The sequence below is a fragment of the Strix uralensis genome, chromosome 13, assembly GCF_047716275.1.
Source record: "Strix uralensis isolate ZFMK-TIS-50842 chromosome 13, bStrUra1, whole genome shotgun sequence".
Taxonomy (NCBI): Eukaryota; Metazoa; Chordata; class Aves; order Strigiformes; family Strigidae; genus Strix; species Strix uralensis.
This window is the reverse complement of record NC_133984.1, coordinates 14,814,209-14,839,426: the sequence shown is the minus strand read 5'-3', so window position 1 is coordinate 14,839,426 and position 25,218 is coordinate 14,814,209. Positions and strand designations below refer to the sequence as shown.

General features: G+C 37.7%; 1 protein-coding gene across 5 annotated transcripts in view; it reads left to right on the top strand.

Moving 5' to 3' along the window:
• The first annotated feature begins 281 nt into the window (after positions 1-281).
• ABCB7 (ATP binding cassette subfamily B member 7) overlaps positions 282-25,218 on the top strand; it is a 43,048-nt gene continuing 18,111 nt past the window's right edge. Inside the window, exons 1-6 of one of the 5 annotated variants that reach the window (XM_074883075.1) lie at positions 282-449; positions 7,988-8,065; positions 9,671-9,757; positions 16,248-16,367; positions 24,034-24,166; positions 24,593-24,861. In XM_074883075.1, coding sequence (XP_074739176.1) covers positions 282-449; positions 7,988-8,065; positions 9,671-9,757; positions 16,248-16,367; positions 24,034-24,166; positions 24,593-24,861 — 855 coding nt within the window. Of the gene's footprint in view, positions 450-2,110; positions 2,221-4,077; positions 4,098-7,987; positions 8,066-9,670; positions 9,758-12,859; positions 13,319-13,484; positions 13,578-16,247; positions 16,368-24,033; positions 24,167-24,592; positions 24,862-25,218 lie in introns of those variants that run through there. The other 4 variants (XM_074883077.1, XM_074883078.1, XM_074883079.1 and 1 more) reach the window with 4 other exon arrangements.

Here is a 25,218-nt window from a genome sequence, read left to right as displayed (position 1 = left end):
GCTCCCGCCTCGCCGCTGCCCACCGGCCAGACCACACAGCCCAGGCGGGCGGGCAAGCCGCGTTGCCGCGGCCGCAGAGGGCGAGGGGCGGCGGCAGGGCGAGGCCGCTGCAGGGCGGGAGCGCGGCCGCAGCGGCCCCGGGCGCGGAGCTGGGCGCTGCCATGGTGACGCGCCCCGCCCTCCCCTCAGGGCGGCCGGGCCGGGAGCGGCGCTCCTCCCCGCCGCTCCTCCCAGCGAGTCCGCCGCCGTCCCACAATCCTCTCTTGTCCTGCCCTCGCAAGATGGCGCTGCCGGGGGCTCCGCGGAGCCTGGCGGCAGGCGCCTCCTGCAAGCGGCGGTTGCTCGCCCTCGCCCTGCTGCGGCCTCCGGCGGCCGCCGCCGCCTGCGCGCACGGCTGGTTTACGGGGAGCGGGCGGCAGCGGGCCCGCGCGGCCCCGGGGAGCGGCCAGGTGCGTGGGGGCGCCGGCCGAGGGCGGAGGGCGGGGAGGGGCTGAGGAGGGGCGCCGGGCCCCGCGGTGCTGCCGCCGCCAGCTCTGCGAGGACGGCCTGTTTCCGCCTTGCCTTGCCCGGTTGTCAGCGCTGGGGGCCCGGTGGGGCTGTGGAGGGGGGCCGGTGCCGCCGCCTCGCTCCTGGAGGCCGCCCCTGCGGTCAGCCCCGGCGGGGGAGCCCCTCGCAGCGCGGCGGGGGGGGCATGGCGTGGCGCTTTCTTTGCAGCTCGCGTGGAGGGTGGTTTGGTCGTGCCTGATAAACTCTTGGGCAAGTTTGGGCCCAGACAAGTTCATGCTGAACCTCTCCCCCCCTTGCTGTCGTGTTTAGGTGACCCTTCCGTGTATTTACGGTGCGTTCGAGCATTTGATCACCTTTTTGTGGACAAGCATTAAAAAGCAATGCCTTTGAACGGATGCTAAACATTTGTATAGAGAATAACTTAGGCTGACAGCTAATTTTGCTGTTATTTAGGGAAAGGAAATTGAATTCTTTCTGTCAGCAGTGGAAGGCTGTAATGTGTTCCAGTGAATTATTTTTTTTGTTGTAAGAATTTAGTGTGTATCTCAAATTGACTAAGTCCAGCTTTCAGTAATTCGTGTGCCTTTTTCAAAGTGAGTGAAGGAAGTGTATCTCAAAGATTGAGTGAATGAACTTCCCATAAACTCTCAGCTGTTATTTCTGTTTGATAATAACCTTTTTTTTTAAAATTTCTTCCATCCCAGAGTACCGCTGTTTCTGACTAGCTTTTCATTATCATCTGCCTTGATCAGTTGCCTCTGACAGGCAGAATTCTGTCATGCACTATAGTCCAGTTCGTATTACTTAGTAGTAAGATGAGCAGGACTGAAGTAGTAAATTTTAGGGGGTTTTAGTTTTGAAACTTGGGCGAGACAAAAAGCTGAGAGTTGAAGTTAATGCAGACCAAATATTTTTCCCATGTATTTGGATACATTAAAATATGTCTGGGTACTCAATATTGTCCAGTGTTCCTGGAAGCTTATTTCAGATGTTAGTGAATAAACAACGATGTTGTCATGTATAAAAGTATTAATTATAATCCTGTTTTCCTTTTCAATGTTTTTATTTTCATGTGAGAAATACCAGTCCTTGCTGATAAGTTTTAGTTGCCGCATGTTGCTAAATGTTGATTTGCACTAAATTTTCTGAACTAGAAAGCTAAGGCTATGCTGTAGTATATATATGTATTCATCTCTTTGGCCTTTTAGTTTCTAGGCATTTCTGTGTTAGAAGATGCTCAATTATGCATTTCTTCTTTTACAGTCTGGTGATTAATTTTTACTTCACTTCTACATCAAGCTCTGTTTGGATGAAGATTATAATTCATTAAATGCACAAGCAAAATCTTACATTTTTTTAAATAAAAACTTTGTGCCACACTGACAAATAGGCAACACATTTTATGTGTGTTGTGAAAATTTATTTGATTATTATCTAGCAGGAGGCTCAAACTTAATGTTCTGGAGTTTTTGATTATAATGTCCTTCAAAATTTTGGGACTAGTTGACATAGATTTTTTTAACATTTAGTTAAATTTGCTGACAGAGGAAAATGCACTGTCCTGTGATTTCAGTTTCCTGGTTTTCTTCTTCTCATTTTTCAGCTAGTTCAAGAAATATTGTGCCTGCACCAACAGAAGTGACTGTCAGAAGTTGGCTAGGCACTTCAGCAGGTTGTACTTCAGAATGATTAGCCATTGATTTTATAAATTAGGTAATTTGGCATTTAAAAAATCTTCTGGGAGCAAGTATGTGCATCCTTTTTAGTTTCAGTTAATTATTTTGCTATGTTTGTACACTAATGAGGACTGTAAATATTTTAAATGGGCTTATTCTGAAAGCTTTTCTATATATGAAAAAATTGAAGAAACACACCTGGTTTTGCATTTAAAACAACTGAAATTTGTTTGCTGTGGTCCTAAGCTGCATGCTTCACAGTCATCTGGGAGTAAGGTTTAATGAAAGTAGTGTTTTATAGCATATGTTCTTGTGAAAGCCTTCAGGCTACTGTGTGATGACATCTTAGTATATATACTTTAGTGTGTGGGAAAGCTCTTCTATTACCTTTATTGCTATATTCTAGGTATCAAATATGGGTTAGATTTTTGCACTAGCTTGTTGAGTATAATGAAGAGCAGTAAATGTGAAATAAATGCCTGTGATCCAGCCTCTTAATCTCACATGGGATGGAAGACTGGCAGGACCCAACCACTTGAGAAATGCAGATAGTTGACTTCAATGGCCTGTCTTCCCCAAAGTGTTCCTAAGTAGTAAGGGCCTTCCCAGGAGGGGACACCTAATGTGACATGGGTATACCAGTAACACAGTGCTTCTCACTGCTGTAGTAAAATCAGCTGTGCAACCACAGTAGTGCTTTTATTGATAAAACTCCACAAATAACAGTGGTTTGTGACAACGTAGCTGTGTCGGTCAAGAGTTGTGCCTTTTACAGCTCAGACTGGTAAACAGTGTATATATATATATATAAAAATATATATATAGCTTAACTCGTGAGAAAAAATGTCACTGAAGGAAGGAAAAAGCTCTGGTGAGACAGACCACAAAAGCAAAGTTACTAACCATTCTTTTTCAGAAAGATGATTTCAGACACTTGCTTGTCATCCTTCTACTCTACTCTGCATCTGTGCAGTACTTGATCCCCCAGTCTTTATTGTTTCATGTCAGTTGTGAGCTTTTTTTTAAGATTACAATTAATTGTAAGCTTATTTGGTTTATAATACAATATATGTATTTTTCTATGGCATTTAGTACAATGAGATTCAAATATAGTACAGTTGTTTGGTGCTGTTGCATTACAGATCCATGTCTTTCTTCCCTCACACTTACATTTTTCAGTAGTTTTGATTGGAGTCTTGCTTTTCTGAGTAATAAGACATGTAACATTTGTATCCTGGAGAGGGAATAGCTAAATTTATGGAGGGTGGGAAAAGAGGTATCTTAAATGCAGTGAAACAGTGATCAGACTCCATTTCCTGATACTGAGATCAATTTGTATTTCCATAAACGTAGCTCCTTCAGTTCATGCTTCTGTGGTTGGAGCAGGCAGGGCTTCATCGTGTCAAAACTTGCATTTTGAATTTAGTATCTCTGCTGAGTAGTAAGAGAGAATGGGGATGTTGGATGTGGCCTGCTTGGTAAACTTTGAAAAGTAACCAAAGACTGTTGTTTGGGGTTTTTTTCTAGGAAGCTTAGGGGTTTTTTTTGTAGAACCGTTTGCCTGCATCCAAAATAAAACCAATGGCAAATTCTATTTGATCTAAAACTTAAATGGAAGAAAAATAGCATTTGACTGAAAAGGTCCAACAGCCTTTAACTAAGGATTATTTTACTAGGAATCTGTATAAGTCAAGAAATACACTGAGGGGTTTCTTTCAGAGAAGACTTTGGCAGTTGTATAGAGTGGGGCTTTGTAAGTTATTGTAAGTGTAACGGTAAAAAACAGAAGAGGCTTTTTTTTTTTCCTTGCATTATCTTGCCCTTCCAGCTGCCACATGACGTGGTAAGAATGTGTTTTTCTGCATAATTTAGTAATATCCCTTGCTCTGGAAGTGGTTGTAAGAGAAGTTTCAGGTATTTTTGTTAAATTTATTTATATTTTGCCCCTTTTTTTTTACGTGAAGCCTGCTCTGTTCTGTAAAATTATACTGATGTTTATTGTTCAGATGTCATTTCACATGTCCGTGTGCATTGCTGAATTCTCTTCTCTAGACTTTGATGGTGCAGTTGAACAACTTGATGCATGGGAACTATTAATTAACAGTGTCCATTAGTCAGCGGTTCTTACTGACAGGTATATGCTTTGTAACGGAGTATTTGAAATTCCTTGAATTTTCAGAATCCCTTTATAGAGGAAGTATTGCTGCTGAGCAGATCAGCAATCCCATATGTCTGTCTATAAAAATGGACATCTAGTAATACTGAAAATTGTTGCAATGAAGGGTAGATAATGAAGTAGAACAGATGGAAATAGAGAAATTGATCTGAAAGTCATTTGGGGAATACAGAGGGGGCACAGGGTAAGCAACAGGGTTTTCTGTTCTGCCATTGAGATGTGTTTTGCCATAACGAGGCAGATGTGAGGGTGTATTAGTAAGACGTTACAGGGGAAACTCCTTGAGGTATCTTTTTGTTAACCTTGGTTTCATTTGCTCTGGGTATGTGCACAGAGCAATTGCACATTGGCCATTGTTAAGCGTAACTCCAGTTTAGTTCATGTTGTTCATATTGGTGACAGTTTAGTCTACATTTCTACCGGAATATTTTCACCTTTTCTCTCATCTTCCTCTGCTCTTTCCTATTGATCTTTTCTTTTTTTTTCTTGCAAACTCAACAAAATTAACAGTGGGACCTGAATACTGCGCAGGTACTTGAATCCTACCTTCAGTTTTCTATTACAGTTAGTTTAAAAAAACCCACCCCATTAGATTAGTGCAGTGCATCTGGAATGGTACGTAACATACTCCAGAGAGAAGCTTTTAAGTGTGGATTTGACCTTGCGCAAATGTGTTTAATCCCTGTTGTTTGTTTGCATTTATAGTATTTAAACAACTACCAACAGTCATGACACTTTAGCAATATGACTTTTATGTGCAATCAGTAGTAGACATCTGTTTCATCCTTCAGAGTATATAGAATCATATCCAAATATACATTAAAAGAACATAATGGTGCAGAGTCAGGCATTCAAAAGTTAGGAACTGCCAGAATTAAAGTTCCCTGCATAATTTCTTAAATTCAGAAATAAGCAGGACATGCTTCTGCTCCTTTAAAGCAATAACCTGCTACTTTTACTGTTGCAGTGAGGTTCAAGTATGTCTTTCCTTTGTAGTCTTGAATCTATGAGGAAGGAGTTGTAGTGAGGGGAACGCGAGTCCCAAGTCTGCTTGCAGGATGTGCAGAGAGTGACAGAGTAAGCTTCAGTCCCACTCATTTGGGCAGTTTTGCTAATAATACTATGATGGCTGGAGGACTTACCAGTGAAGTTGTTCATCTTGTTTAATTCTTTGCTGAGAATTGTTTTTAGCAGGAACTTGAGAGAGGATTGACACCCACAGTCTTCCAGGGTCAAGACCGAAAATTAGAACAAGTTTTCGTGCATACCTAGTGCAAATCTTTTCATGCTTTTGCTGTAGTTGTCTTTTAACCCCATGACAGTTTATAGCTTCAGTCAAGTAAGTAGGCTATCTAATGCAGGAATTGAGACCAGATCTGCTGGTGTTTCAGTAGAAGTTGTTTCTGTGATGTTGTCTCATACATCAGTCAGAAGATAACTTTGCAAACTTTGGGGTCAAAGGGTATGAATTATTAGTAAAATATTTTTATGATGTCCTATGAGTACACTTTAGAAGAACAGTAATTACCTTCTTTCTAATAGCTTTTGGAGCATCAGTTGTGTACTTCCATGTCCTAGGAATATACAACAACATAAAATGCATTCAGAGTTAAATACCTGAATTTTAGTTCTTACAGTACTCAAGGTTTTTTCTTGCAAGGCCAAGCAGGAGAGAATGCTCAGGAGAGGTTCCAGCTGTGTTCAGAGAAGCCAAAGCATAGTTGTGAGTAGTGGTTCATCAGCCCCCGAACTTCTTTGGCATGGTGTCTTAACAGACTCTTATCAGCATCATGTGTTTTTAAAGAAGTATAAATGCTGGCATAAAGATGCTCAGGGTTTCAACATACTGACTGCACTCTAGGCTGTAGGAGACAGGAGCTCAGTCTCATTGGTGTGAATGTAGGACTTGTTGGTGTTAAGCCTCTCACCCTGGATCATGTCTCCACTAAATTCTAAATTGTCATAGTTTAATCCATGCTTCTGAATGGCCTCTGACTGGTGAAGCAGATGGAGTTGTATTGATGTAACTGTCTTTGCTGAATTAGAGAACACCTGCATTTTGTATTGGTTGTACAACTTAATTTGGTGTTGGATTTTAGGTACTTCCTCTTCTAGGTACTATAGTGGTCACTGCTAGGAATGCTTCCTCCTCCTCCTCTTGCATGTTGGTGGGAACTCTTATCCAAAGTAACCGTGCCTTTGTAATGATTACATTAATTTGCAGTAACCTGGGATATGCTGAGGCATCTTGAAGTTCTTCTCTTTTTCCATTACATTTTTTGTTTATGAAATTGTCACTGTTCATATGGAGAGTGTATTAGTTTAGATGGAATCCTCTGTGCTGGCATGAAACTGTAAAGTTATGAGTGTATCTACAACAAAGTGCTTTATAAATGCAACTCCTTCATTTAACCCAGGTCTTGGAAGCATCAGGGCAGTTCACCCAGGCCAGTTAGCTTCTACTAAGTACAAAATGTATAATTGTAATGTTTACTCTTTCTCTGTATGTAATGTCATATAATGGAAATGTCTGAAATAAACAAGTCCGGTGTGGTGACTTGTGGGGGAATTATCTTCATTTTCTTAAAAATGACTAAGTTACAACTTATGGTATGTGTCTTGGGACAAGGGCAAAGGAATGTTTAAGGCAAGGTATAAAATACATGATGGTGCTGCTGTTTGTCAAGGTTAAAAATACCCTTTTTTATGATCAAGTTCTTTTTTTTCTTCTTTGACATGTGTCCTTTGCCTTGGGCTGATGAGCAGTAGTTCTGCTATTTTGCTCTGTGGTTTTTATATAGTGTGAGGTGTATGGCTAATATTGCAACAGAGCAATAAAAGATTTAATATTGAATGTGTCAAAGATGATGTGACACCATCATTGCTAACCAAAAGAGGGGTCCCTGTTTTGCTCCAGGGGAAGCACTGCCGGCTAGTCAGTCTAAGGAAGATAAATGGTCCTTTGAAACTCTTATGGAAAATTAATTGCTTTCAACATAAGATGTAAAGCATGCTACAGTTGGTACCTAGCTGTAGATCTATTAAAGATCCATTGACAGATATGTGAATACTGGGTATCTTGTGTCCTGCCTGCCTAAAACTTGTAGTCAGCCATGCTCTAATTTCTGATAGTCCCAGTGCTTCCCAGTCAGGAGCTGTAGCTTTGATTAGCCTTGTGGTCAATGTGACAAGCATGGCATGAGCTGCGCTAACTGGAATTAGAAATGGCAGAACCTGTAAGGGTAAGAATAACATTTCATAATGAAAAACAGTATAAAAGAATATTTGGAAGAAGTCAGAAGACAATGTGGGAGAAAATTAAAATGAGAGGAAAGGGAAAACTTTGAGCTTTAATGCTACAAAAGAAACAAAGTCTGATGGGAGTGGGGATTCAGGGAAGAGAAAGGTTCATTGTCACTTAGCATTTTTAATGGTTGAATGTAATTTATTTTACAGCTGCTCCCAACCAGTTTTCTTTTTCTGTGGTCAGCTGTTGAAAAACAAAGCCATCTGCCTTGTTTTCATGTTATGTTTGTTTACATAAGCTAGATTAACATTCTCTGAATGTGAAGTGCATGTTCTGAATGATTCCATTTTTACTCCCCCCCCCCCCCTTTCTGTTCTGTAGATTCCACCAATCTGCAGGCAAAGATCATGGCACAGTCTGGGGGGAGACTATTCAAGGCCATTATTAGAGGCTTCAGAGGTAGGTATAAATTATTTTTCTTCCTACTTGCACGTCAGAGGAAACTCAAGCTCTTGGAGCATCCTTCAGTTTAGTCTGGTTTGGTTTTTTTTTAATTTCACTATTTACAGTTTTGAAGTGTAGCAAGGTAAATGGCAAGTTACGTTTCTGCATCTAGAAAAGGAGATAACTTTACTTAGCAGCTTCAGACTGCACTCAAGAGGTCTTTATGAATCTCTAGAAATGAATGATAATACAGTAACTTATACAGAAGAGTTCTTAAAAATGTAGGTTTTGAATTGATACTTAGATTCATGTTGTCAGGCATAGAAAATAGCAATGCATAGAAAGTTGTGAGTTTTCCTTGAGTATGTAGGGTTTTACTACTTCAAAATTCTGCTTAGATTGTGGAATATCAAGAAACCATCGAAATTTATTCTTATCCTGAGTGCCAGGATGTCAGGCTCCTATTCCTATGAGGTCTGCTTACCTTAACACCAAGGTAAAAATAAGGAAGATGCAATTTTTTCTGTTCGTGGAATAATTATGACACACTTCTAAGTAACTCACTTTGCTTGAATGAAGCTAGAAAATTATTTGTCTTTTATTTTTTATTATAAAAAAATAATCCCTCATAGAACTGACTTAAGCAGCTAAACTCTTTTGAGGGTCAACTTCAAAGCATGAAATCTACTTAGATTGCTTTTTATAATGTTTTTCTTTAAAATATGAAAAGTGAAATTTTGATTTGGGAAACCCTGTGGTCTGCTATCGTACCATATACATAAAATGAGATTCCTAAAGAGCTTTTATATAACTTGAACCTGGAAACTGTCAACATGTAGACTCTTCTTGAAAATCTTTAACACATCCATTGTTTGTGTCAGGCACTTTGAAATTGAACTTAGAGAAATGTCATGGGGTAGTGAGTTACTACTTTTTAGTACATGTACAAGCATTAATAGATTCAGAAATTTTCTCCATATTTATGTAGCAGGGAATCTTGGCCACATGCTAAGAGAAGTGAGCATTTGTTTTTAAAAAGCAGGTTCTTTTCCTAACTGCACCTGTACATGCTGTATATGGATTCCAGCAGGGGCTCAGGATCTGGTTAACCTTCTACCTGTCGTATGGTACCAGTAGGCCGTTCTCATCCTGATAGGAAAGAGAAGTGTGAAGCAGATTTATCTGTTTATTTTGTCCCCAAGTAAAGTTACTGTTTAGGTACATGGAAAGAGTATTATTGCTTGAGTGTGTTTCACTTTATATTTTAATGTGGCCAAGTACGGTTATCCTCCAAAACTTCAATTTCTTTTCTGTGTTCTTTAGGCTACTTTTCAGTTTTTAGGTGTCCGTTTAACTGAAATATTTAAGGCTCTGTTATCTTTACCTCCTGGCTCTTTGGAACATGCTCTTTACTGTACTGCTAGATTTATAGTCCCTTTCTTACTTTTGTTTCCTTAAGCCAGGCAAGGGTTTTAGAGAGAGGTAATATCTTTTATTTAAAGCAAGCCAATACAGTTGGAGGATGAGGGAGGGAAAACAGACCAGTAGTTCTTCTTTCTGTTGGCTTTTACATGCATATTTCCTGAGGTTCTTGCAAATTGACTTTTCATTTTCACACAGATCTTCCCAAGGTGGCGACTGATAGAAAAGAGAATGTGTTGGCATGGTCATGCAGGTGGAGGGCTTCACACAGATCCAAAGGAAGGGGTAAAAAATTGCTTAATTAGTATTGCTTTTTAAATAAATGTGTTCAGCTTCCTCCCCCTACCACCTGTCCAAAATTAAAAAAGCTGAAGACCCCAAGCAACAATTTGTGAAGAACTGCACTGGTAGATATGTGAATACTGTAGCAGAGTAGGTACTATTTAATTGTTGATGTAGGCTTACTAGCTCTTAAATCACCAAATGTTTGTAATAACTGTGTTCAAGTGCTTCAGTTGTTCTACTAAAAATGCAATCTTAGTGTTACACACTCCTTTGAAATTGCCCTGCATTATGTTAGATCTTTTTCATGGAAAGTATGTTCCATTGTAATTTATTGTGGTTTATTATTCTCGCTCGTAACTGATACCTCTTTGTGACTTGACATTCAAGATAGTAGAAGTCAACTTGTGGATACCAGTTAGTACATCAGTTGGTAAAATTGCACTTGGAAGTGTTGGGGGAAAGAAGTAATTAAACTGCATGTATTTCTGCTTGGATTTAATGTTAATGCATCTGATATATTTTGACTGTATTTATATTCAGGAAGCACATGTTAAAATAATTATGATAGGTATGTAAGGGGAAGCAGTATCTTTTATTAGACTAAATGATTACAGTTGGGAAACGGTGCAAGCTTTTGGTTAAAACAATATAAACTTTGCATGATTAAATTTGCAAAATCAAAGCTCTTGGGTTTACATAACTTTCATTTTCTCACTTCCTGTGCAAACTTACTTCTGATGCTTTGTGTGTTTGCAGAATGATTCTGTGTGATGATTATAACTTCTTCAAACTTGGGTGGGATCTTCCTAGAACTGGTGAAGACCATGTTGACGACAAAATGAAATTTCAGTGCAGGTCTTTCAGGGCTGGTTTGCTTATGCTTAACTGTTCTGATGATAGCTTTCCTCCAGCCTCATTTGTAAAGAAACTGAAGAGTTAACCGTAGGATTTCCTCTTAAATTTTGATCTGGGAATTGTCCCTTCATTGAATCCAAACCTGTTTGTGCTACAGGCAGAAGTCAGGAGATGCTACCAAAATTTATGCTTTGGTAGTAAGAGGGAATTTCATAACGTAAAGTAAAACCAGCTTGTGTTAGCAAACATCTGTGATCTTTTCTGCATAAGGCACAGGGCGAAACAGAATAATCGGACATCTTCAGTCAGTAGTACTACTGGCTCTGCATGTAACTTTAATTTTAGACTATTTTTAAGACCCTTCTTGCAACAATACAGGCTCTTTCAAAGATTTCCTAGGCAAAACAGACTTTAAAGTTAGCAGGCTATCCTTCTCCATATTTACCTTAATTATATGTTATGAAATATAATTATTATGGATTTTATTTCTCCTGTAAATGGGAGGAGGATATTATCCTGTGTTGTCACTTTGGTGATCGTGCGTCTGTTGGGCCTAAGTATTTGTTCTTGGGGATGTTTTCCTACCAAAATTTCTGTTCATCTGGGTATGTTCAGCTGAATGCTTCCTGCTTGCTGTCATAATTTCATTTTTCACAACTCCATGGAAAAGACTTTTTTTGTATATATATATAGAACAAACTCACCTTCCTATGGTTCAGTTGCAAATCCATTTCACAGACTCAGCTTCACAACTGACCTATCTTCAAAAACACCACAAAGGGATGTTTATTCTTTCTTTAAAAAGCTATTTCCTGAAATGCAGACATTTTTCAACTGAACTCCTTTGCATGTGATGGGCAACTTCCAGGACAAATCTGTTTAATTGTTATAGGTATTACATATTTAATCATCATGTATTTTCTTTGGAGTTACTGCTTTTCAAAGGTCTACAGTTTGGCATCACTCAGAAATTTAAATTTCAGCGTTTTCTCTGGTCAGAAAGGAAATGGAAGGTTCTGTTTACCAAAACACTAGTAATGTTAAGGAACAGTGGATGTTTCACTAGGAATATGTTAGCCAGAAATTTTGATGCCAGCTGATATTTTTTTAGTCTGCTAGGCAGTGTAAATGTTCCAGTGACATTCTCTGTTCACCCATTACTTGCATCTGTTCCTGTATAAGCTAATCCCCTGACTTTTTTATTCCAATAAATGGAGCTATAATGTAGTTAATATAGGACATTGTCAGTTAAGGCTGTTGTCTAACTAAACAAATACCACCTGTTAAGGATTGTCCAGGAGGAAGCAGCAAGAACTAGCTGTAGAAGAGGTGAAATGCATGTAGAGTGGAAATAACAAAGGGTAACACTGGGTGTAAAAGCCAAGAGGTTCTCATAAAAAATGAAGAAAATCTGATGTTACAAGTGGAATTCTTGCACTTGTATACACGCACTTGCATTCAGTGCGTAAAAGTAGTGGCACCCAATTTACCACATAAGAATTTTTCTACCTTAGGATTATGCTTTTAGGAAAACTGCAGGTGATACACATCAGCTACATGACACCTTTCTTTCTTCCAAAATTTTTTTTGATAAACCGGTGTGTGTTCACTCTGGAAACCGACTTTGGGACTGATGTTTTAAATTGCTCCTTTTATAGCAGCTTCAGGGGATACAGAACTGAGTACTAAGGATAAACACAGAGTATGAAGGGCACATTACCTTCATCCCACAGTAACTAGAAGAGAAGCTTACATAGCTGATTTTTTACAAAATAATTTTTACTTGAAGCAGTGGCTGATGTGCTGAATACTGAAACTGAAAACAGTATTGTTCTTTTTTTATGTTAGTCTTTTGTACACAGAACAGACAAATAAAAACTGGTGTCTGACTTGTTGCTAAGCAGACATATATTTCTTTCTTATGGAAAGACTGATAGTCACAATGGAGCCCTGTTAATTAGCCTTCCCCTACCACCATTTGCTATTTAGTTTGCTAGTCATTGCTTGCCTTCTGTGGAGGGATGGATAGTATGAATCCAGAACACATAAGTACTTTTTTTCCCAAAGTTTGGAAGGAAAATTCAGGCCCTAGTTGACATTTATTTAATATAAGACAACTGAAAAAAGAATCTTACCTCCTTCCTCACCTTGGTGTTTTGCTACATAAGTCACTGTATGGTCAGATAGCGAGCTAGTGTGGTATGATCTACCTGAAAAATAATGTGCCCAAATGGTGGGAACACCCCATCCCTTCCCAAACAACTACTGCTGCTTCATTCACAGCAAGCTGCGTAGCATGGGCTGAAGCAATCTAAATACTTCATGCTATTAAATAAGTTCTGTTCTCAGCCATGCTTTTTCTCCTGCTACTGAATTTGTAGGTTTATCTGACTCTCTTTACTGAGATGAGACCCTGCAACAAATACTGAAGAGTTTTCTGCTCATTTCATAAACTGAATCAGTTCATCAAGATGTTTCATGAGCTCCAGAGGTGGTGTGAGAAATGGGCTGGGACTGTACAATTGAGTGCTGCAGAGAGGAAAAAGGAGGAGGGGAAGCAAGCTGTTAGTGGTTTGGAGAATAACCTCGTGCAGATGTAAGAGAGTATGTTCAAGTACAGTAAAGAGGATGATACAGCTTCGTGAGTGAGTACACAGGGAGCCAGAACTGGGTCTTCTTTTCTTCGTCAGCAGTGGCAGCTTAAATGTGAGTCAAACTGCCATTTTCTTCCATGATGGTTCTGATAGCTCATCATCCTGGCATAGGCTTTATCCATAAAGTCTCAGGATCAGCCCAGTGAATGCTTTGCAGTACTCAGTAATCTTAGAGATTGTGAAGAGGAATGATGACTTCCTTTTTTTCCCCTCTTTAGGTATTTCAAAAGGTCTAGAACCTGGATGGGATGGGTAGGGGGGACAGGAAGATGATCCATGCTCATTCCTTTGCGAACAGTCTTCAGTATTTGGTAGTGTGTTTTAAAAATATGCTGCATTCAAAAAGAAGAAAAGGCTTTTCTTCTTTGCTCCCTGCTATATTAGATTTATAATACTTTTCATTTCTTCCATTTCTGTAGAAATAGGTCTTGGAAGAAAATATAAAACATTATTGCCACTTAAAAGGAGGTAAAATAAATGCATCTCTTAACCTTTTTATATACCACAGAGAATCAAAAAAGGGCCTGAGTCCATTAAACAGATTGCTCATTTTAATTCTTAATGTTGCCACTTGCATATTTAAGCCATTTTCAACTCGTGTTTCTATACAACAGTAACATTTATTTCATGGTAAACTTTGATGTAATATATGTGCATTTTTCATCTCCTTTGATATTTCTTCTTGTTCCTTTGCAAGGCCTTTAGCAAATGTCTGGCTGCCTTCTCACTTTTTTTTCTGAACGGATTTACTTCTGTCACTGTTCAGAGCCATGAAGAAACGTAAATAGATTCCTTTTTTGCAGCCAAGTGTATATTTTGTTCTTTTTAATAGCTTTTCTGTGCAAAGTCTGACTAGCCAATAGGAGCATATAATTAGAACTGCTCTGGTTGCACTATATCTTGTGTTAATGTGATACCTCCTTTTTTTTTAACTTCCTTTTAACCTGTAAGTGGTGATCAAAGATATTTGCCAAATGCTTGAACTGCTATTTATGCATATACTTGGCTCAAATGGAAAGATTCATGTATATGCTGCAGCAGATACCTCCATCTCCTGAATGGGTAGGACACAAGGGAAACAGTTTTGCTTCCTCTCTTCACTTACAAATCTTCCATATATCCATTTTTTAAATGTCGTTTGAAATGTGCTTATACTATGTAATGCTCCAATACATTTGCAATTGTTGACAAAATGCAATATCTCTTACCCTTTGGTTTTCTTTGAAGCTATGACTTGAAACACTGAGTTGAATTTTCTGGTGCTTTTAAAAGCTTACATTTATGGGATTGGCTTCCCTGGTTGCCTCAGCAATCTTATCTTTTAAAAGAACTCTCCTTTCTTGCTCATTCACACTGGACCTAAACAGATAATTTCTATTGTAATTTGTTTTATTCTCAAAGTCAAAGGGGAGCATTTAAAGTACACAATCTAGTGAAGGAAACACTACAACATATTTTAAAACTCCCCCTTTCCACTGACTTCTGTAATGAAAAGTCATCTTTAAAACGTGTGGACTAAGTTTTTGTTTCCCCCCTCTTCATGACTACAAAATATTGCCTGAAATGGAGAGATTAGCTTCTACTTGCTGCCCTTCCTTCAGCTTTAGATAACCTTCCTGTCTTTCAAGTTAGTCCCAGGGTAGCTAACACAGAAAAATGGGTCGTTGATACTTATGCTGTATGTTACTGCATGTGCTGTTACTCTCAATTGCATAGTGTGGGTTAGGCTTTAGTTAATGTATTTAGGTTTGTAATTTAGTGGAATATATCTCAAGTGTAGGTGATACAGACATCTATCCATTTGTAAAATAACCTGTATTTCTGTAAAAAATAAAACCAAAACCACCACCACCAAAAACAATCCCAAAACAAAACCCCTCCAAAACCCCAAACCAAAGAAAGTAATATTTCAGAGGAAGACTTGTTAACTGAATTGTGGTCTTGTTTAGGGCAAAAAAAAATTTGAGGTTTGGAGAAGGAGAGCCTATTTGAAGAATTCATTAAAATTTGACATAATTAGTTAAGCTAATGTGTGGCCATGCACATCTTTGTCTCGTGAAGCCTGATTACCCAACTTCAGGGGCCGTTCTGTTAAAGGAAGTGGTGACATTGAAAGCTGAGTTAAGGCCACTGCAATAGTTTTGTTGCTGGTAGTCATAAATTCACTGGGCACCCACTGAAGGACTACCCTTTGGATTCCTGAAAACATGCCCTAAAAGTCATGGGCAGGATAAGAGTATTTCTCACTTCTCTGCAAAGGTTATAAGATGACCAAAAAACCTTGAAAGTGATTGTTGGAAATGCTTAAATTTGTAGTAGTGCAACCAGACCAGAAATTTATATTCAGTTCAATTTATATATCAGTGTAAGTGTTCAGTTTCAGAGATTCATGAGTTGCTATAATGCTAGTGATTTTTTTCTTTTTTAGTTACTGTATTCTATTGTGACTCACTGAATGTTGTCCAAACTACTGATGTTTATTGTGGACCTTTCAGTCCTCCTTCTTGCCTTAGTTTTTCGTTATTTCATTAGGTTTTTTTATTTTTTTTGCATTTTTCTTCCCATTCTTTATATGCTATGTTAAAACAGCTTCCAAAGAAGAAATAACAAGCCTTGCATTTTGTACAGAAGTCTTGAGAAGATAAAAAAGAAGGGTTGGTTTATTTGTTCTGTGAAGTATTTCAACTATGGTGAATTGTGGCTTTCTCTGTATTCCGTTTATAGCTAGCTATACTTGCACTCTTGAGGACATGTGAATTAAGAGCAATTCATCTGTTTTAACAGCATGTCATGGATATAAATCTAAAAACTTACAACTTGAAATTTTAATATGCAGTCCTAGTCTCAAACGTTGTGTCTGTTGCCTATCAAATAAAATACAGAAGTGATCCAAATGTATAAAATTCACTCTTATTTATACTGTTATTTTGCTTCCTGGGGTCTCTTTGTAATACGATAACTTTCTTTGTTCTTTCTGATAGCTGAAAGAGATAGATGCCAAAAAGATTATCAGAGCCATGTTGTCTTATGTGTGGCCCAAAGACAGACCAGACCTGCGAGCCAGAGTAGCCATATCTCTGGGGTTTTTGGCAAGTGCAAAGGTAAGAATAGATGCTTCATTGTACTGTGATAATTACTATTCATCTAGAGTTCATAAAAGGAATAATTTTCTTTTTTATTAAAGGGCTTTTACAATCTTAAGATGTCTATTTCCTATATGAGGAGCATGTAGTGTTAGAAATAATAGCTTGGATGTTTTTAATGGGGTATGTATGCATATGATATGCATAGATGATGATGGTGACCAGAATCTTTATTTCCCTTGCTCACATTACTTTAGTCCAGGATTTTCCATTGCTGATTAATCATTTACATCATAAATTATGGGAAATGTGAGTTAAAGGTTGCTTACAGATCTTCTCTTCTTGTGTGGTGCTGTATCTGTCAAACAGGATTTCTTCAAGGCTCTGTGCCCATTCTCAACTCTGAACTTGAGCATGTGGTGGTATCTACTCACAGTTCTTACTGTGCTATGGAAAAGGGGATTTGAGCTCCAGTCTTTTCTTGTATTTCTCTGGGAGATGACACCAGAATTTCTATTGTTTCAGGGCCTCCTCTGGCATCCTAATATGAAAGAAGCTGTATAACTTATTTTTTTTATATTGAACTATGCTTTCTTTCATTCAAATGATTTTTCTTGTAGTTTTTTGATTATGAAATGGAGGGTTGCTCTTACCTTTATTTCGTTGTGTGAAAGGATCTCTTATACTCTTGCCTGCAACAAAATTAGTGTTTATTTGTTCTTAGAAAGAAATAGGCATGCAAAAGGTTTCTGCAGATTAATGGAGGATATCATTCAAATTTTGTGCAAACCTTGTAGGAATAGTTCAGAAGAGCAAATGTTAACTTTGTGCAAAAAATCTTTTGCTTTTGAAAAAAAAAAATATTTGATTGCAAAATACTGGGAGTAAATTTTGTAAATTTCTTTGAGACATGAACTGGGTTGCTTCTAAGTATGGAATTTTTACCAAACATAAAGCTAATATTAGTATCTTGCTGGGATAAGCTAAAGTAGGTAGTACTTAACAATGAGTTTTAGCACTTAAGCTAGTTGCACTAGCAACTTATTAGCATTCAGCAACATTGCCATGTTATGAAAAGAGAAGAAACAAGTTTCAGCTATGCGGGTGTTAGAAGAGAGTACTTGGAAGAGGAATGTGCTCATTTGAGCTGAAGAGGAAAGGCCAATCTTTTGGTCTACAGCTCTTTCTGGTGAGCACTCTATCAGGTGCTAGCTGGTACTGTCGACAGTAGATATTTTGGTTTGTGCTGCTGTTCAGGATGTTGCTGATAATGCAGGTGATGACATGCAGAATATGTCATGTCTGTACAAGTAAACTTCCACCCTTTTTGTATGCCTGTATGAAATATACAGCAATGCTTTCAATTACACTTGAAAACGATTTGCTCAAAATGCAGATGCTAGGAGCATTTTGCCTTGTAAACTGTGCAGTTACCTTTACAATATTTAACTCATTATATGCTTGGTTTGTTGAGGTTTTGTGATGTATATTTAAGAATATCCCATTTATCAGATGGATATGAAAATTCTTCTAAATCACTTTCTTTTTAAAGCTTCTTATTAGTAATGTTAATAATAATCTGAAGACAATTTTGAAAGAAGCTTGAAGTATTCTTTTCTTTTTCTCTTTTGCTCTTCCACCCACTTTCCTAATTTGTAGGGTTATGTGAATATGATGAAGAATGTGAATCCAGAATCTAATCCTGCATGTGGCAGCATTGTACCTTGCTTTTAGGAAATCTATTAATGTTTCAAGCAGCTTTCTGGGGCATAATGGAAGCAAAATTGATGGCCGGGATGCCTGGCTCTTGCAAATGGCCCTTTATTTGGTGTAATATAGAGCTATTATATTTCTACTGGGGGAGAGAGATGTTTCCCTCTGTCAGAAAATCAGACACTTTGGGGAAGTAACTGTATGTTTGGATCCCTCTTAAGTGTTCTTTTAAATTTCCTACTTCAGATTCTGTACAAGGCAGCCTGGAAGCCCCAATGTCCAGAGCAGATTCCCAGAAGCAGAGCAGAAAACCTGTTGAGCTTTGCCTGGGTTTCAAGAGATGTGTGTTAGACCAGAAGTGTTTTGTGAGAACGTTTGTTTTGTCAAACAAGGATTTCATTGGGAAAACACACAGCAAGCTTTCTACAGAATATATATTATAACTGGCTGGGGTGAAAAATTTCATGGATGTCTTCTAGCTATCCTTCGCTTGTTCTGTTTCTGTCATAACTGAGCTGTGTTAGAACGCAAACAGTTTTGAATAACTGCAATTTAACAGGTTACCCCTTGTCACCTGAGCTATGCCCACTCTTCCTTTATGGGGTAAATTTTCTTAAATTGCTTCATACTTTACAGGTGCTAACCATGCATGTAGTTATTGTGGCATAACTGACATGCAGTAGTTTGTTACAGAGCTATAGTTAGTCTGTCATATCTTTGAGCACTGAACATCTGCTTTTCTTCCAGAGCAAACTAAAGGTCACTTTGTCCTAGAAAAAATTAAATAGAAATTAGTTTACCTGCAGCTTTCCTGGACCATGTATAATCCTGTGCAGTTTCCTCTTTATCCCATTTGGGAGCCCTTTGTTCTGGTTGCTTGTGAGGTTAATTACCACATACTTGATAGACCACACAAGCAGTTTGCTAAAGTTTCTCTGCTGTATAGTTATGTCAGCACAAGAATGTCAGCATATCTTTCTCCTTGCTGCATTCCTGGCCCAGTTTCTTTGTTTATGATGAACTTGTCTGCATCCGAAGGATTTACATTATTACAGATTTTGTGTAAAGGCTGCTCATTCTTAAGGGTTTTGCTTAGAGAACTATATGATCATGATGCCTGAAACTAGTCACCTTCCCCAATCAGAAATACTTTTGTAAGCTTTGTGGCCAATTTCTTCTGAGTTTGACAATAGAATTTGGCGAGGAATCTTCAGCCACAGGAAGAAAATTAGGAATTCACACCCAGTTTGATTGGGCTTACTTACCCACAAAAATGCTCGAGATCGTACCTCCTTGTCCTGCTGGTTGAGAAATAATTTGTCTCCTTAAATCTTCTGGTTCAGTAAAATTCAGTTTCAAAACAAAAGCCAATTTGTGTGCAGCTACTGAAGAGCCTGCAGTTACAATCTGTCTTGACGCCTTTTGTGAGGCTCAGTTGCCTGTCATTGAAGAAATTATTGTGATTTTTGGTTCCTTCTGGTCTACACATAACCACAAGTAGTATTGTTAGCCTTCAAAGTGAGCTGTTTGTATGGCCTTTTATGACTGGGAGCTGACAGGATGGAGTCTGCTCTAGGGCTACTAAGGTCTTTTTTTCCTGGGAAGATTTGTTGTATTATGACACGCTTTAAATTTTTACCTTAAATATTTATAGCCTATCTAGATGTGTGTGATCTGAAAGATGTAACGGGAAGATAGGTGAGAAGAGTACGCAAGGCATTATTTTATGTTTTCAGACACAGATTAGCCTGCTCAGGCTCTACATACCCAGTTTTTCTTTTTTAGAATGGGAGAAGACCCCATTTTTTGTCTTCTCTACTGGAGTATGTGTAGTAGATGCTTCTTTACTTTTCTGTTTCTTCCCTTTTTCTTCTGTGGCACAAGAAGAAAAACTGCTCGGGCTTCTGAGAAGCTGGATTAAACACATGAATATGACAAAATCGCTTGTCACCTCTGTCAGCCTGTAATGGTTTTTGGCCTCTTGGTCACAGACCAACCATGTGTTATTAATGAGTCAGAGGAATCTTTCAGACTATCTGCATTTCTACTGACTGCTAATTCTGTAAGTTTCAGGAGAAGAAACTGTTTGGCGAAGGAGGCAAGACACAAGTGCTGCAGTGTAAATTTTGTCTGCATGCAAAGATAGTGCTATCTATCTGATCAGTTAAGTATGTAGGTATGATCTTGGTGTTTGATCCCTTTTTGTGAGCTCAGATGGAGTTAGGTGATTAAAATAAGCCTTTACAAACTGTTAGGTTTTTGAGAAGTTTCAGGTGAAAAGTATTTTTATTTTTTTTTACTTTTTTTTTTCTTCTTACTGGAAAAAGTGTGTTTCAGGTCATCATTAAACTTTAAGGAGGCATGAAGCCAGATGCTTCTTCCTTCTTTTGGATCACATTTTGTAGCTTCTTTAGCTGTCTTACCTCTGCAAGGGATGGTGTTTTCTGTTTATATTTCCACAAATGAAGTTGTTGGATGTGTACATTTATATTGGTCCAGAGATAAATTCAGTCATCTTCATGTCAATGTTTCTCATTGAATTATTGGCAAAAGAAGAGTTCACTGTAGACCAGTTTTATCTTGTTGGGGCTTAGCCTGTCACTAATTCATCATCTTTATTAAACAAGAAATACTGGGAAGAGCAAAATGAAAGATAAGACTGTTTGCCTTAGAAGTAGTATAGTCCCACAAGGGAGTAGAGATGATGATGCATTGTCATCTTAAAACAGTGCAGTCATTTAAAAAAATGTTTAAACTCATTTAAGCATGATAAATTACAGTATAACGTGCCATTAAATGTGGGCAATTGAGTTGGGATGACTTCATGGGTGCTGTATTTGCTTTCCAATAAATTCAGACAAGGTTAAGCTATTAATTCAAAATCATAAATAGAAAAGGTACAAATTTATATTAAAAGGGTCTTTTTAATGGGAATTGTTATCAAGCTTTCAGGCTTTAGGAAGAGGAAGGAAAACTATATAGATGTATTGTGTTAGACAGTTGTTTTGCATGGTAGCTTTTTGTAGTGTATCTAGGTGTGCTTAAAGCTTTTTGTTCTGTGCCAGCAAATCTAGGCTACTAAAGAGATAGCTGTGAGTTTATGTAGAAGGCTGAAATTTTGTTTCCGTTAATGTGAATGTGATCTCATTGACTTACCAAATTGAGTAGGAAAGGCCTGTTTCTAATAATGGCCTCTCATCTCTCTTGCTATAAACTTTGTAAGATTAACTTTTTTTTTAAATCACTGGAAAGCAGACTGTCTTGATTGCTAATGAAATGCAATACCATGCTGCCTTGTTCTTATTCAAGCTTTACCCTCCAAGAGTCAGAACAACTGTAACCTGAGACCAGGCTTTAAATTTCATTTAAAACTCTACTGGGTAGAATTATATTGATGTAAAAGAAGACATTTCTGCAAAATTGTAGGCTGTTACCGGTTAAATTAATTGTGAGTGGAGAACTGCAGTTTAAAGAATACATCTCTTTTCTTTAAATGGTCTTTAAAATATATCTATAGTTCTGTTTCTAAACTACCTGTAGTGTAGCATAGTCTACTGAAGAGTAAAATCCCTGCAGAGGGATTTGTGAGACTCTGCAGCAAATCAAGACAATCTGCATTACAATACTCATATTTTCTACTGAGTAGTCTCTCCCGAAAAAACCTGCACTTTGTCATGTTGGTCAGCACTGTAACACATATGGTAATATATTTGTCTTTATTAAGTACAAAATGCCATCCAAAAATTGAGTTTCGGTAACTCTGAAGGGAAAGTAGGGGTTTTTGATTATACTGGGGAAGGGAGGGGGGATTTGAATTTCAGTATTGTAAAGATTCAGATTCTCTGTTAATGCATCCTCAGTTCTTTGTGGGGCTATATGCCTAGGGTTTGAGCCTGTAATGGCAGTAACCTGTTTGCTATGTATAATTGAAGTTATCAGACGTTATTGTATACTGCTGCTTTGATGGTATTTGTTGGCTTTCTGCAGATAATGCTAACCTCGGGTCTTTTTTTAATGGAGATTTCCACAATTCCAATCTATTAAAAGGGGAGCTGTGCTGAACAACTTGCGCTGGATAAATTTCAGAAGAAATGTGTTTGAAGTAGGACCTGATCTTTCAGCGGTTTTCTTTTTTCAGTCACAAACTAACCAGTAATAATCTCACCTAGATGCTCTCAGATCTCGTCTGTCTCCTCTCAGGAGTTGTCTAGATTATGCTGTATTGTGAATTTGGTAGGGGTTTTTTTGTTTGTTTCCTTGCATAGTGTATTTCGTAGGGGTGGCACAGAAGGGAAGAGGAGACAATGGATTCCTTCCTTATTTGCATGTAAAACTTTTGCCTAAAATAGTGTTTTAAAAAAGTAAACAGAACAGATAAAAATGTTTAAGGTTGGTTTTTTTTCTTTAATCCTATAGTTACAAGAAGTATCTTCAAAACTCCATTTTACCCTGTTAGGGAAGTATCTGTCTTCCACTACTTACAGAAATTTGTAGCACTGGGAATATTTGATACTGGGATAGTTGTTACAAGTTACTAAAAGCCTGCCTTCCTGCTTGGACTTGGACTAAAGTTATGAAAGATTTTGCCACCCTTTTTGCTTGAAACCTAGTTTTATCCAGTTAATTTACAGTTTTTTTCACTGATCTTTCAGCTCTGACAGACATCCCTAAATACAATTGAGATCTATGTGGGTATACAAAACATTTGGTGGAGAGAGCAGAAATATCTTTGTCAATCTGTTTTGGTTTTTTTGTTTCTTCTCATGTGAAATAATCTGTTGTCTACCCACAATTTTTTTCCAAATATTGGGAAAAAAAAAAAAAAAAAAACAACTTTAAGCAAAGTCTGCTCACTGCAAAGTATTTTAACATCTGCCATGACTGTAAGATTATCTGCCAGCATACTTGTTCAGCTGCTGAAAACCATGTATATCTTATTTTCAAATCTTCCGTTAGAAGCAGTTTGAATTACTGATTTGTATTAATTATATGAAGTTTGACAGTAATATTTTTTCTTGTTAGTATGAATGAGTGATGTAACAATGGAACGTTAACAAGACTTAAGAATTTTGTGTTTTCTTTAAGATTTTCAGTATTTTCTCATGCTACAATTGTGCAAATAAAAATCCTAAAGTTGTTTATTTACATATCTAGCTGTCTTTTTGCATGTAGAGGAGACACTATAGTTAGAGGAGATGCATTTGGGTTTTGGTACTTGTACACAAAATATTCAGTGATATATGTTAGGTTGTGGATATGACCTCGGTAATTTGTTTGGAAGCTGATATTTTAAAGTAATTTGTAGTGTCTTGTAGATTGTATGGAAGGTCTTTTGTGCTGCTGTGCCAAACGCTAGGGTTAATGTAGGTATTCAGTAAATGTTTATAGTGATGTAGCAAATGGAAAACATTATTTTAATGTTAAGGTGATAGTAACAGTCAGAAGAGACAAAGGATAGGTTAACTTCTTTTCTTTGACTTCACTAGAGCTTTAATACATCTGAATTGACCCAGTGTTAGCAATGTGTGGGTGGGTTTTTCTTTTGTAGTAGTTCTTCATCCTGAATGTTGCCAGTATCACAAAGAGCAAACAACCTGCAATGACGACATAATTTAGTAACATTGTGAGTATGCGTCATGCAGTGTCTGCTACTTGATTGATTTCCTGGTCTTGCCATTGCTGTACTGAATGCTCAGCCTCAGTTTAAGTGCCTTTGCGGTGTACAATTTGTTTAGGATAGAAATTGATGTTTAAAACGAGCCTGTGATAGAGACAAACTAACCCTGCAGTCCCAGGGGTAAAGACTTAATAGTATGGAGAATATTGTGCTTGCAATCAAGAGAGCCATCTCACCCACATTAAGTGGTTAAGAACTAAATATAACAGTAGAGCAACCTCAGAAAAAAATAGTCATGCTACATAGATACATGTTTTAATGCATATGGACTAATTGGTGTTCTTATGCTTTTAGGCCATGAATATATTGGTTCCCTTCATGTTTAAATATGCAGTAGATAACCTCAACCAGGTATCTGGAAACATACTCAACCTTGGTGCTGCACCAAATACAGTGGCAACTGTGGCAACTGCTGTTCTCATTGGCTGTAAGTGCTCTTCCTAAATCTGTTGACGAGTGTTAACATTCTTTGGTAAGGGAGTAGGATAGCAGAGCTCCTGACCTGAGCATCTTGGATGGCTATTTCATAGTTACTTCTGTGTTGATATTTGTTTCTAATGTTCTGTGATCTTGCTTCTGGTATTCCAATTAAAAAATGAAATAATGCAATTCTTCATTATAAATTCTACCCTTTCTTTCTTATAACCAGATGCAAATGAAACTGATTCAAAATGTGTGCACAATGGTTTGATAATGAGAAGTAGCATAAAGTTTTGGACCAATTAAGTATAAATTACCTTTGAACTAAAAATGTTGAAAATATGTAAAGAATGAGTCTAATGTGATTTCATGCATGAAGGGAAATGGGAAATATAATTATTTTAATTTTGTAAACTTTTTAATCTTTTTTTAGATGGTGTCTCAAGAGCTGGGGCAGCGTTATTTAATGAAGCTAGAAATGCAGTATTTGGGAAAGTAGCTCAAAATTCAATCAGAAGGATAGCAAAGAATGTTTTTCTGCACCTTCATAACCTGGATTTGGCATTCCATCTAAGTAGGCAAACCGGAGCTCTGTCAAAAACCATCGACAGAGGAACAAGAGGCATCAGTTTTGTTCTTAGCGCTTTAGTATTCAATCTGGGACCTACAATGTTTGAAGTGGCCCTAGTCAGTGGAATTCTGGTAAGTGTTGTTTATTCATGAGTTGGTGTTGTCTCATTTAAGAATAATACATTGATTTTCTTTTACCAAAGTGTTAATAATACTATATTAAGTATTGAAAAATAATAGTAATTGAATTTACAAGGTGGTTGTGAAAGCAACTACTGTAAAAGAGAGTAATCCATAATTTTTAAATATTAGTTGCTTTAAATCAACTTACTTGAAACTATTTTCACGTTTAATGCCTGTCTACAGCCAGTGGTATTTATGTGGATAGTTGTTAATAGTTTTCTTCAGAATTGTTGAAACAATGAAAACAGAAAAGTAAACTGTGCACAGAATTGTTGTATATATCTGGGTAAATACTGAGGAAGCAAA